The following is a 12,141-nucleotide window of genomic DNA, read 5'->3' on the forward strand; positions in this document are numbered from 1 at the left end:
GCAAGCCACTAATATATCCGACCCCTTGAAAAATTAATGTGAAACCACATGTCCCAGTAGGGACAGTATCAGTTTTCACACTGATAAGAACAGATACTACACTTGATCTTAGCCAAAAGGCCGAGAAGGTATGAAAATTCTTCAACAGATTTGAGTTGTATATATAATTAAATAGCTTTTTTATTTTTATGGTTCCTTAAAATAAATAATTAAAATTGGAAATCTATCTGATTTTTTATAGTAGACAGATAAATTAATAAACTGGCTAAAAAATATAATAAATATGTCTATTTATACAATTGAACTTTTTAAATTAATATTCTATTTAAGACATTTATGATAGATCAAAATTTGAATATGATAACTATTCATCTCATGAAATGTTAGTAAATATTCGGCATTACGGCATTACAACATTTTTAGATTTTTTTACTTAAATTTGAAGATAATTTAATGAAATGTAAAAATTTATTAAAAATAATATATTTTGAAGTATTCTTAAAATATATAATATAGGTAATAATAAAAATATTAAATAAGTACAATAAAATTGGGAAAATAAAAGACACTATATCATATTTATTAGTTTTAAGATGAAAGAAGATGCAAAGTAGTTGGATTTAAGATTTCTCCTTAAACACTTTATAATGGTGGAGTTGCTGAATTTATAACACTTTATGCTTATTAAATATTACTAAGTATTTATTGCTAGTTTATCTATAGTTATCCTATTATATTTGAAGATGGTTGCTATTACTACTGTAGTGATAAATTCGGATTAACACTTGACTGGGCTAGTTGATTATGCATTAAATAATGTTATTATTATTAATATTGATTATTTTACATGTATTATTGCTTCATAATCATATTGTTGTTATTGTTATTATTAAAGTATGGATATTGATGATGTTATGAATTATTCATATTTTAAATAAACCCTGGCTACTATTAATACTATTATTGATAGGAATCTAAATTGTTATATACTTATTTGATAAATCTTGAAAGTTTTTTCATTATTTATTAACAAAAGCAAACTGAAGTTATATTTGGATTTTTAACCAAATCAATTCTTTTTCTAAACTCTTCCAAGCTCTATTTCATTTAGCAAAAAACATTAAAAAAAGTAATAAAACAATTTTGAATTTAAATAATTAAGTTAGTATAAAATTTATAAACAAAAACAAATGGAAAACAGTTTACCCTATCTACTTAGTGGTTTTTATAGTTAATATCTTGCTCTATTTAATAAGAATCATATTTTTATTGATAGAAGCTATTTATAGTGTTTTATGATTGCAGCACAGCGTTTTCCATGATGTAATCTAGATACATATTCGTGAGATTGTAAACCTTTTCTTAACTTTCTGATTCCAAATCTTAATTTTACTCCAAGTATTTTACTCTTGTTCTCAAAAATTAGTTTTCCTACATCAATAGCTAAATCTATTTGTCCCTCTCATCTTATTATATATCTTAACTGTTACTCCCATGGTAGTTGTTGTAATTATTTATATTAGGATCTTAGTTGTTATACAAACTTGCACTATTATTATTCACTCTGCTAACTTCTTTATATAATTTAATTATTAATAATTAAATAATAAAAAATAAATTTAAATTTCAAAAAAATTGTTTATAAACAATTATTAAATTTTTGAAATTCTTACATCTATTTACAATCAGCTATGGACTCAATTTATTGAGGTAGTCTTTACTAGATTCGCTTGATGGAGATTTCCCGTTTTTTTAGACTATTGGGGTTGAAGAATTAAAAGAATTAGAGGAATCATGGGACTGTATAGGATTAGTTGGTGTTCCTCTGTTTACCATTTAAGGTAGATATAACTGTGGTTATTAAAATTATTACTGATTTTAAAAATAGCTTGGATTCATATGTTGGTAGGGTTTCTGACCTATTTAATTTCTGTTACTTACAAATGAATTAGGAGACATAAATGTTTATGATTAATTATTATTGATAGTTTAAACGTTTCCTAATTATAGTGCTTGATGAACATTATTCAAAGGGGCTAGTTCGTTACCATTAAATTAATTAACACCTTAAAAATCAATGTTGTTTGAATTTTATTGATTAAATTGTTGTTGTTAAAATTATGATGTTGTATTATTCTAATTAAGTTATTAATTAAATATTTAACTTGAATTTTATGAAATAAGATCCACATTTTATGATGAGGCTATCGTATTTTATGCATTACTATCCTAATCAAATCCTAATTATCCATACTGATTGCTTCCCCAGGAGTAGACTGTGCCATCTTACAACAAAACTAAGGAATGCTTCGAACCACATGCTATTTACTTTATGCTTTTATCTTCAAAAAAAGATATTTTTTTTGGATCACTGCTTTTTAGATTCTCAGACGCACGTCCAAGTTATCCAGATGAGTTTAATCCCCAACTAAATAACTCATTATTTTTTGACAATGCTAATGTATGTCCTTCTCCACATGCTACACTTACTATATAAGTATTCTGTAGAGCTTACACTTCTTTTGGAAATATCTTTTATAATTAAATTATCTTATCAAATTTATGCATAATAAAATTATAAAAATACATCTGCTTTTGCTTAGCCATGACCCAGTTGTCCATTACTATCTCTTCCCCATGTATATAGGCGGCCATTATTAGTAATAGCAGCACTATGAAAAGATCCTAAAGAAAATTAAATAATTTATTGCTTGCTAAGCGATTCAATTTGTAATGGATGCTTTTAATTAACTATTTCAGCTTTGTATCCAAGTCTATTAAATCCTCCTTTCCCCCATGAGAATATCTTGAAGTTAGCAAAAAAATTATTCAAATAAACTTTATTGTATTTAATAAATAAACAAATACTCTCCCTTATTTATCAATAGCAATTGTAAAATCAGAGCAAGCTTTCACTGATTCAACATTTCCTTCCCAATAATCAGGACTCATTTCTAAGGGCTAATTTACATAATCAGTTTTTCCTGTATCAATTCCAAGCTGCCAATCACTAGAACTACCCCATACATACAATTTATTTTAACTTTATGAATTATTTACATTTATTTGTTTTATTACTGCAACAGTGTGATTTTCTCCACATGAAATTTCTGAAATTTCCCATTAAATACCTTCTGGTTATTTCAAGCCATTAAAAATTTCAGGATATTATAAATCTTTACTCTCTTTATTTCCTAATTTTCCATATTCTCCAATTCCCCTTTTGTTTTAAATTTTTATTGTTGATTATTTATTAGCAAAAATTTGTGCAATCTTTTTATGCTAAAAAACTTTTTAATTATCATCAATTATGTTAAAATCTTTAAAAATTAAACTAAATTAAATTTAATTAATTTAAATTTTAAAAGTTATTTTTTTAAAAATATTCTAAATTAATTGGCTAATACGAAATTTATTAATTTTTACTATCTTTGACTTTTTAAATTATTGGTAGGGAATAATATCTTCTAAAAACCAATTGAAAGAGATTCATTTTTCAAAATAGATTTTTACTCTATAAAATTAATAATTTTTAATTTTAAGACATTTTTATTTCGAAATTTTTCTCTATTTATAACTTAATTACTAGAAAAATTATATTTGTTAATCCATAATTAACTTTAATTTATTTATATTTTCTTAATTTATTCTTATTTTTAAAAGGAATCCTATTTAAATATTTCAAAATTAACTCAATAAAAGCCAAATCCTTTTATCATTAATACTTATTTGATAATTCCTAATGATATAATAAAGCTAGAAAATCATTTGAAAATTTTTAATTGGTTCATTTGTTTATTTAACTTGCCATATACTTTAAACATTTTTGTATTCATCAAAAAATAGCTAATTATTTGCTTTATTACCAGCAGTAGACCTAATTTAATTCTGTACTCCAAGCGAACGAATGGTTAGTGCCAGTAGAAATATTATTTATTTTCTATTTTATATTTAAAATAATTGCTTAAAAAAGGAAAGAATTGATTAGATTTAGTTTATTTAATCAAATTCTTATTTTCTGATAGTTTTTTCATTTGTTGCTTAGTATTTTTTGCTTTCAATTTTTTATTTTTTTTACTTTATTTGAGAGCTCTGTCACTTTAACTGGAATTTTTATCTACTCTGGTATATCTGCTTGAAATATTTGGTTATAATATTCATCTGATAGTCCTAACTTTCTGCCTAGATTGCATCCCCAAGCATAAACTTCAAAATTTGTGTCTATTGCGTAAGAATGATTTGCTCCACATACTATCTTTTATGAATTAAATATATAAAATGTAAGTAAAACAAAAACTAAGTAAAGCATATTTATTAATTTTATATTAACTATAAATGTAAAATCTTTTTTTCCTTTGAAATCATTTTATTTTAACTTTATTAGATAGGAAATCGAAAACGCTTGAAAAATTACTTTAACTATATTAGATATATCTGATATTAGATGAGGAGTCTATACTTTATTCACACTCTTAACCTAATTGTTTACATACTGCTTGCTTTGAGACATTTCAACTATCTAATTATATTTGTAATAGATTTATCAGCCTACCTAAAAACTTGCTTACTTGCTAGATGACTTTTGCTTTTTTAGTATTTATATTATTTTGTTTTAGTTAGTTCGTTATAATTAGTATGTATTGCTCTGTCAAATAAATAGTAAGTATCACAGTTTTAAATGCAAATCTAAGATATATGAATAATTAATTAATTTACTTATTCTTTTGAAATTATATTAATTATAACAAATAAATTTATAAGTCAACACTCTCTATAATAGTATGAATGTTATATCCTATCAATTTGAAAATTTCTGTTAAAAAATTTATTTTAATTAAATCTTTTTTAATGAATTTGTATCTAAATAAATTAATTTTAAAAATACTTTTTCTATATTTAAATTCATTACAAAGATACTAACAAATTAATTATTTTTGTAAACTCAAAAAAATACTACATTTTTTTACTAAAACCTAATTTTTAAGATAATACTTAAAAATTTTGTTAATCACAATACGAATATTTATTAAAATTTGATAAATGAAAGTAAAAAGAAAACCAATAAAAGATAATATATGGTATTGTTTAATATCTTTTTAAATATTTTAATTGAATTTGTTATTATAAAATTTAAATCTTTAGAAAACAAAATTTTAATAAAGAAAAATGTAAATTTTCATTTTATTTGGGTTAAAACAAACATTTAATAAAGAATTAAATTTGTTTATATATATATGCATTTTAGGATTAGACTAAGTTTAGCAAATAGGTATGTTTTATAATAAACTATTAAAATATTAAAAAACAGTAAATAATTTATAATATATTATATTTTAAATATCATTTAAATTAAAAGATTTGATATAATTAATAGGATTTTATTTATATATAAAGTCAAAATGAAATTAAAAAATATTGAAATTGATTGATTTATTATTTTTTTAATTAATTCAAGCTGAATAGTATCTGAATCTTTCAGATTTTATGTTTTAGTCAACAAGGGAAATATTTTATTTCAAGCAAGTATTAATTAGTTATGATAAAATTTCTTTTCTAAAATATTAACCATATGTTTTAAATATTTGTTGTATTTAATATATCGCCTATTCAGTTAAAATGCTGTGTTATTTCATTTAATTAATTGCCTATTAATTTCTATGATTTTGTTTTTACCTAATTATCAATTATTATCAATTATAAAAAATAGAAAAACTATTTTATTATTTTACATTCTTAATGAAAATTTTTTAATGAAATATTCATTTGACATTTTTGCCAGTCCATGCCAAAGATCATCATAATACTAGTAAAGGTTAGCTCTATTTATTTCATTATATTATTTTATTTTTAAAAAATTAATTTACATTAAATCCTCAATAATTAAGTCCAAATATTGAAAAAAATTTATTTGGAATAATAAAACTTAATTTTAGGTTAAACATTTTTTAAATGCTTTTTTTAAATTTAATTAGTGAGGATTTAAATTATATAGATTTAAATATTTATAAATTTCTCACTAGCATATACAAATAAAATAATTTCTAACAGCTAAAGGAGCTGTAAGGGTTTTCACTAATTGTTCTGCCGTCAAAATTCTGAATTCAATTTGATCACTAATTTGATGCCATCTATGAAATAAATAATTAAAAATTAAAAATTTATTAGTAAACAATTATTCTATTTTATTCATGACAAGTTTAAAATTAACTTTTTGATTATAAAATTGTATTGTTTCTAAAAAGAACAAATATGAATTAATTTTATTATTTTTTTTATGTTATTAAATGTCAAATTTAAACAAATTTAAAATTAATGAATGAAAAAAATTAAAAATTTGTGTTTACCCTGAAAAATTGAGGTTCAAGTATTCAAAATATCTCTATTTTAAAAAAAGCTATAAGGAAATTAGCAAACTAAAGTTTTTATCATAACTACTCCTCCTAATTTAAAGATGTTAATTATTTAGTGTTATTTAAAAATAAATATTACTAAGTCATATCTAACGAAAATTGTGTGAGATTAGGACAATTAGTGATCATAGTTTCTGATATTAACTTTGCATAGTCTTATAAATGCGAAACGTATTCTTAAACCCAAGAGCTTATACAAAAAAATATTAAATTAACTGTTAAAATGTTATACTTACTTTCCAATATGAAGAAAAAGTCCCTTTAAATTTTTACTATAATTAATAATTTTGGTAAGAAATTAGGTTGAGTATTCTTCTAACTAGAATCCATTTTCATTAAGACCTAAAATCACTTTGATATTTTTTAAATTGCCATTTTTGGCTATCAATTCTAAAAATGCATACAAACTTTTGACTTCTTTCAATTTTGTCCATCTTTATTTATTTGAAAAAAATAAATATAAATTAATTTACAGAAAAAATAAAAAAAATAAATTGATTTTTTATAAACTGAAAAAGTTGAACTAAAATTAATAAATTAACCTTGAAAAAACTATTTCGATTTCCTCTAAATCTACAAGACTATTTTAAAAAGAATAAAGTTGTTAGATTATGATTTCAAAAGCTTCTTGCTCTTCAATCCCATAATAGTTATCATAGTCTTCTTTTGGTATATTTTCAGTACTTGGTGTGATAGGTCTTCATTAAATTAAAAAATGATATTTTATTTTTTTTGAAGTAACCTCAAAGTTAAAAAATTAATTACTCATAGACAGAAAAGGAAAAGCTCTTGATTTTCCTGCCATTGAGAGCTAGTTTTAAGAGATCAGATATTTAAGAGACATTTTCTTAAACTAAGACTAGGCTTTAGAAACAGCATAGAAAATAAAATTTAGAAAATTATCAATAAATTTTACAATGTCAGATCAATTTTTATAGAGTCTATTGATATTGTATTAGGAATTCTTTTAAGAAATTAAAGATATCGAATGTGAATTATTTCAAGCTCATATTTATTTTAAAATATAATATCTTCTTGAGCTTCTCTGTATTTTCCATTAGACCATTCCTAAGCATAAAAATTAAATTAAATTGAAATAAAAGTTATATTTTCTTTACATTTAACGCATTTATAGACTTTAAAAAGACATTAATACCTTTCAATTCTTGAATATTAAATTTGCATTTATGAAATTGTTCAGAAATTTCATTCGGATTTTAACTTTATTTAAAAGTTTGAATAAAATTAAGCAAGGAATAAAGAAGGAGTACTTTTAGAAAATGACGTTAACTCCTTTCGCTAGAAGATCCTATTCAAAAATATCAGCAATTTAATTTTAAATGTTCATTTATTCATTTTCTACTATTAAATTTCTATATTCATACAAAAACTCTTCATGGACAGATTTAATCCTATAATTAATTTGAGAGAATGTTGTTTGCTTTTCCATAAATTCAGGTCTTTTACTTTGACTTTGGATTTGGGATACTAATTACTGGTATTACTTTAAATTATCCTTCAACCTGATTGGTATTTAGCTAGAATGATATTTGCATTTGCTTTGTTCTACCTAACTTTTTATATTTGTAATTTTAATGAATGATATGTATATTATTTACTAAGTTTTCACAAAAACTAACAAAAAGAATATAATAATTATTTAGAATATTAATAATTCCACCAGATAAATACTTTGGCAATAAAATAATTAATCCCTTTTTAAAACATTAACAAAATTTATTTTTTTTGTGGAACATGTTCAACTTTCATTAAATAAGTAAAATAAAATAAAAGCAGCACAAAAATCTATCCGAAATCAAGTTAGTAATTAACATTTAATTAAACATAAAACAAATAAAAATATTATTTATCATTTAAAAAACCTAAAAAGTTGAATTTGAATGTAATAGATTTTTAAAAATAATAAGATATCTCCTCATTGATGCAATTACCATTTTCAAATATATAATGACTAATAAAAATAAATATTATTTAAAATGTAATATTTCAAAAATAAATAAATGTTTATAACCGATCTAATAGTAAATCAAATACATAAATTAAAAGATTCTTTTAAATGAGATGTTTGTTCAAATAATTTAAAAATGAAATATATTTAAACAAAATTTAAATGGAAAAGTAATTAAAATAATGCATAAGAAATTGAATACCAATTATTAAACGAAAGAATTCAAAGCACTAAGTAATATTTAGCATTTAAGAACAAAAATAGTTAGTTTAAATATTTTTACGAATAAAATATTTATTTGTTTGTTGAAAATACAAATCTAATTTTGGGAAAATTTTTTTAAATGTATAAACCAAATTTTATTCAAATGACAAATGTCTTTAAATGGATTAATAATTTTTAAATTTCTTCTGTCTGTTTACAAAATTTAAAAATGTATCTTTTGTTTGAAAAAATAAGTTTTAAATAAAAATATACCTTTATTTAATATTATTAATCATATAATCAAATGTTAATCATCAAACGTTTTTAAATAACTTCTATAATACTTATGTTAAAAGTTTCTATAACCCTACTATTTAAATAAGTAATTTACTTTTAAAAATAACTCATTTTTAGAAGAAAGTATTTTTAGCAACTTTATATTTATAATATTATATTTTAGTCAAAAACTCTAAAAAGTTATTTAAAAAATGCTAAATTTCATAAAAAAAAATAAATCAATCACAAAAATAAGATTTTTTGAGAAATAACTCAAATTAAAAAGTGCAAATTTCAGTGGAAAAAGATTATTTATTGCATTTAAATCAAATGATTAGCAATATAAATTAAAGTTAGTTTGTTTAGTTTGGGTGTTACTGATCAAATCAATTTCTTAACTAGAATAAATCTTTCAAAGCAAATAATAAATATTGAGGTCTTCAATTTTAATTTGAATGTAATTTTCGTCTGATTTTCCCTCTATTTTATTTGATATATTCTTACACAAATTAAATAATTTCTCATTATCCTTCATAAAATGACGTCAATTTAGCTCTGTTATTACTTCAATATTTTTTATTGATTTATACATTGTTTTATTGGTTAAGTATTTTAGTTTTAAAATATTTTCTAGTATAATTTTTAAATATTAAAAAACTAAATCTAATATTTTTTGAAAATTTAAATAATATTTTCATTTCATTTTATTTAGTTTTTGAAAATACATTTCTATTATCAAATTTTTTTAAATTTGCAATGCAAATAAATTTTCATTACATTTAAAAATGTAAAAGATTTAATCAAATAATGAAAATTAATAAGAATCTTTTTCAGCTTTGATTATTGTTACAAATTAGAAAAACACAAAACTGAAAATGCTAAACCTTTTTCTTTTCTTTTTATTTAATTTGTTTTTCTGCAAACTGCAGAATAAGGTTATTTTTAAACTTTCTAAACATATTTTTTGTCAATAAAAAGAACTTAATGTAATTATAGATAAAAACTACAATATCGACCAAAAAGAAAGAATGCTTAAGATAGTAGGAAATAATAAAATATTAACGTTTAAAATATAAAGTATATATGAGTAGAATACTTTTAATATATATATCAATTTCAATAAAAATTTAGATTGTGTTACTGATTTCATTTTTAAATTTTCTAAAGAGTCATTTTTAAATAAATCACTTTGAATTTAAAAAACTCTTTGTTATTTATGAAAGATTTAAAAAAGTTGTCTAATTGTTAATCAATCAATCAATCAAACTTTTTTAATCTAACTAATTATTTTTCTAAAATTAAATTTTCATTTAAATCAGTAAATTGGATAGAAATTTATTTATTTATTTGTTTATGAAGTAAGTAAGGAAAAGTAGATAGATAGAAGTTATTTTAGTATATTTTTAAGTTAGACATTTTGTTTAGAGAAAGTAACTTTTTTTCACTTTTATTTAATTGTTGAGAGGTGAAGTGTAAAAAGTGAGGAAATTATGTTTTCAGTATGGAGCTCTGAAGTTAGGTGGAGGAGCGCCAGTAGTGAGATCAGTGCCCTTAGGTCTTCTGAAAAGCAGAATGTGGGGTTCTGGCCTATGAATTTCATAGTGAACCCATCCTCTACTTTACTATACGCCAAGAGATCTCCACTCAGCCTCTGTAAGAATTTTATTTTTGGGTATTTTTTTGAATACATTTTTAGGCAGAATCACATGTCTGTATTCATAATATTCATCAGTATACTTGTCACTATATTCAATTTCTTCAGGGAAGTGGGGCATTCTTGTAGGTAAAATATAGATTTTTTATTTTAGTGAGAGACTTTAATAGAGGAGTTGAGTTGTATAAGAGGGATAATCTAATTATAAGATATTTTGATAGAGTAATCTTAATCGAAAAATGAGGTACGCTGTAAAAGCTTAAGTAAAACTTCCTTTTTACTGTTTTCTTTTAAGATCAGGTTTTTTTTTTAATTTAAGATTTATTTTATGTTTTTGTGTAATTTATATTATCAAATTTATTTGGCAACAACCGCTTCGCTTTATAAAATTCGAATAGATCTGATTCCAATAAATTAAAATCTAAAGCAATATCCAGATTTAAATATAGATTTGTTGGCATTCTGTTATTTCAAATGGGTAAATAAATGGTAAATTTTCAAACAAACTCTACTAAAATTTTATGCTCTTTTTTTAGTACTTAATTATATTTCTATTTTATTTTCTTTTTATTTTATTGAAATAAATACGAATAGGCTTTCGTTATTACAAAAAAAATTTAAATGAGCTTAGGAATAAGATATAAATGAATGAGGACTAATGCTATCATATCACTACTTATAAAAATAGAAAAGATTGAAAATTTCTTACTAAATTTATTGGGTAAGTAAGTAGGAAGATAGGTAATTCAAAGGATCAATAGATTTGCAATAAAATTTTTTATAGATTTGTTATCTATAAATTTTTATAGATTTGCAATTGAATAAATAAATAAATAAATAGATTTGCTTGGATAGAAGATTCTTATGAAAAAAGAAAAAATGTGATTATTATTAATATTATTATGTTTTTGCGCAAAAATTTTCAGCCAACATCTATAAATAAATAAATTACTTTTCGTTTAATTAGATTTAATTATTATTTCAACGGCATTCTCTTAAATATGCTGATTTAGTTTTCTTAATTTAATAAACACCATTCCTTAAGCAGAAACTCACTCCAATCTTTTTTATAAAATTTATTTTTAAATTATTTAAAAAAAAATACCCGTTTAAATTTAAACAGAATCTTAAATCATTCTCATTTAAAAGGAAATAAATCAAATAAATTATAAAATCAGCTTCTTATTCTCAAAATTTGAGATTTGCTGAATATAATCAATGATTTAAACTAATAATATTGTAGAAAGATATTTATTAAAAAAATCTAAAAAAGTTTTTTTTTAAATTGAAAGAATTAATGCGATTCTTGGCTCCAATTTAATTTAATGCCGAATATTTATTTAAAAAAGTAATTAATTAATTTTATTGTTTGATTTTTTGTCTGGTTGATTTTATTATTTAAAATTATGCAAATATAGATAGATAGATAAATAAATAGATATAGGTTAATTCATAAATGTAAATATTATTTCTATTCAAATATATTTTACTATTTAAAAATACACTCGAAAACCACATGAAATACTTGCCTTTTTAAATTAAAATAACTAATTAAAGAAAATGAAGGATTGACCTTAATTTCTATTTAGGATTTTCCTAGGTTATGAAAGCAAGGTTAAGTTTATATT

The 12,141-nt window shown here is 21.6% G+C and overlaps 3 protein-coding genes across 3 annotated transcripts; all 3 read right to left on the minus strand. All coding sequences in view use genetic code 6, as the record gives it.

Moving 5' to 3' along the window:
• Window positions 1-573: 573 nt before the first annotated feature.
• On the minus strand, window positions 574-4,510 carry TTHERM_01013190 (chromosome condensation regulator RCC1 repeat protein; the record flags this gene model as incomplete). The annotated part of the gene is made up of 8 exons (XM_971485.2): window positions 574-1,098; window positions 1,207-1,574; window positions 1,674-2,532; window positions 2,588-2,806; window positions 2,869-3,220; window positions 3,867-3,940; window positions 4,079-4,255; window positions 4,415-4,510. 8 exons carry the CDS (start codon window positions 4,508-4,510, stop codon window positions 574-576), a joined length of 2,670 nt encoding a protein of 889 aa, XP_976578.2.
• A 940-nt stretch (window positions 4,511-5,450) lies between these two features.
• TTHERM_01013200 (hypothetical protein) lies at window positions 5,451-7,966 on the minus strand (the record flags this gene model as incomplete). Its single annotated transcript, XM_971486.2, has 12 exons — window positions 5,451-5,673; window positions 5,730-5,819; window positions 6,018-6,128; window positions 6,345-6,440; window positions 6,490-6,600; window positions 6,647-6,844; window positions 6,953-7,108; window positions 7,176-7,274; window positions 7,327-7,478; window positions 7,529-7,631; window positions 7,682-7,822; window positions 7,878-7,966. The coding sequence occupies 12 exons, from the start codon at window positions 7,964-7,966 to the stop codon at window positions 5,451-5,453; spliced, it is 1,569 nt and encodes a 522-aa protein (XP_976579.2).
• Window positions 7,967-10,355: 2,389 nt separating this feature from the next.
• Window positions 10,356-10,850, minus strand: TTHERM_001013201 (cyclin-dependent kinase regulatory subunit; the record flags this gene model as incomplete). The annotated part of the gene is made up of 1 exon (XM_012795258.1): window positions 10,356-10,850. Exon 1 carries the CDS (start codon window positions 10,632-10,634, stop codon window positions 10,356-10,358), a length of 279 nt encoding a protein of 92 aa, XP_012650712.1. The 5' UTR covers window positions 10,635-10,850.
• Window positions 10,851-12,141: the final 1,291 nt, after the last annotated feature.

Source organism: Tetrahymena thermophila, assembly GCF_000189635.1.
Source record: "Tetrahymena thermophila SB210 genomic scaffold scf_8254824, whole genome shotgun sequence".
Classification (NCBI taxonomy): Eukaryota; Ciliophora; class Oligohymenophorea; order Hymenostomatida; family Tetrahymenidae; genus Tetrahymena; species Tetrahymena thermophila.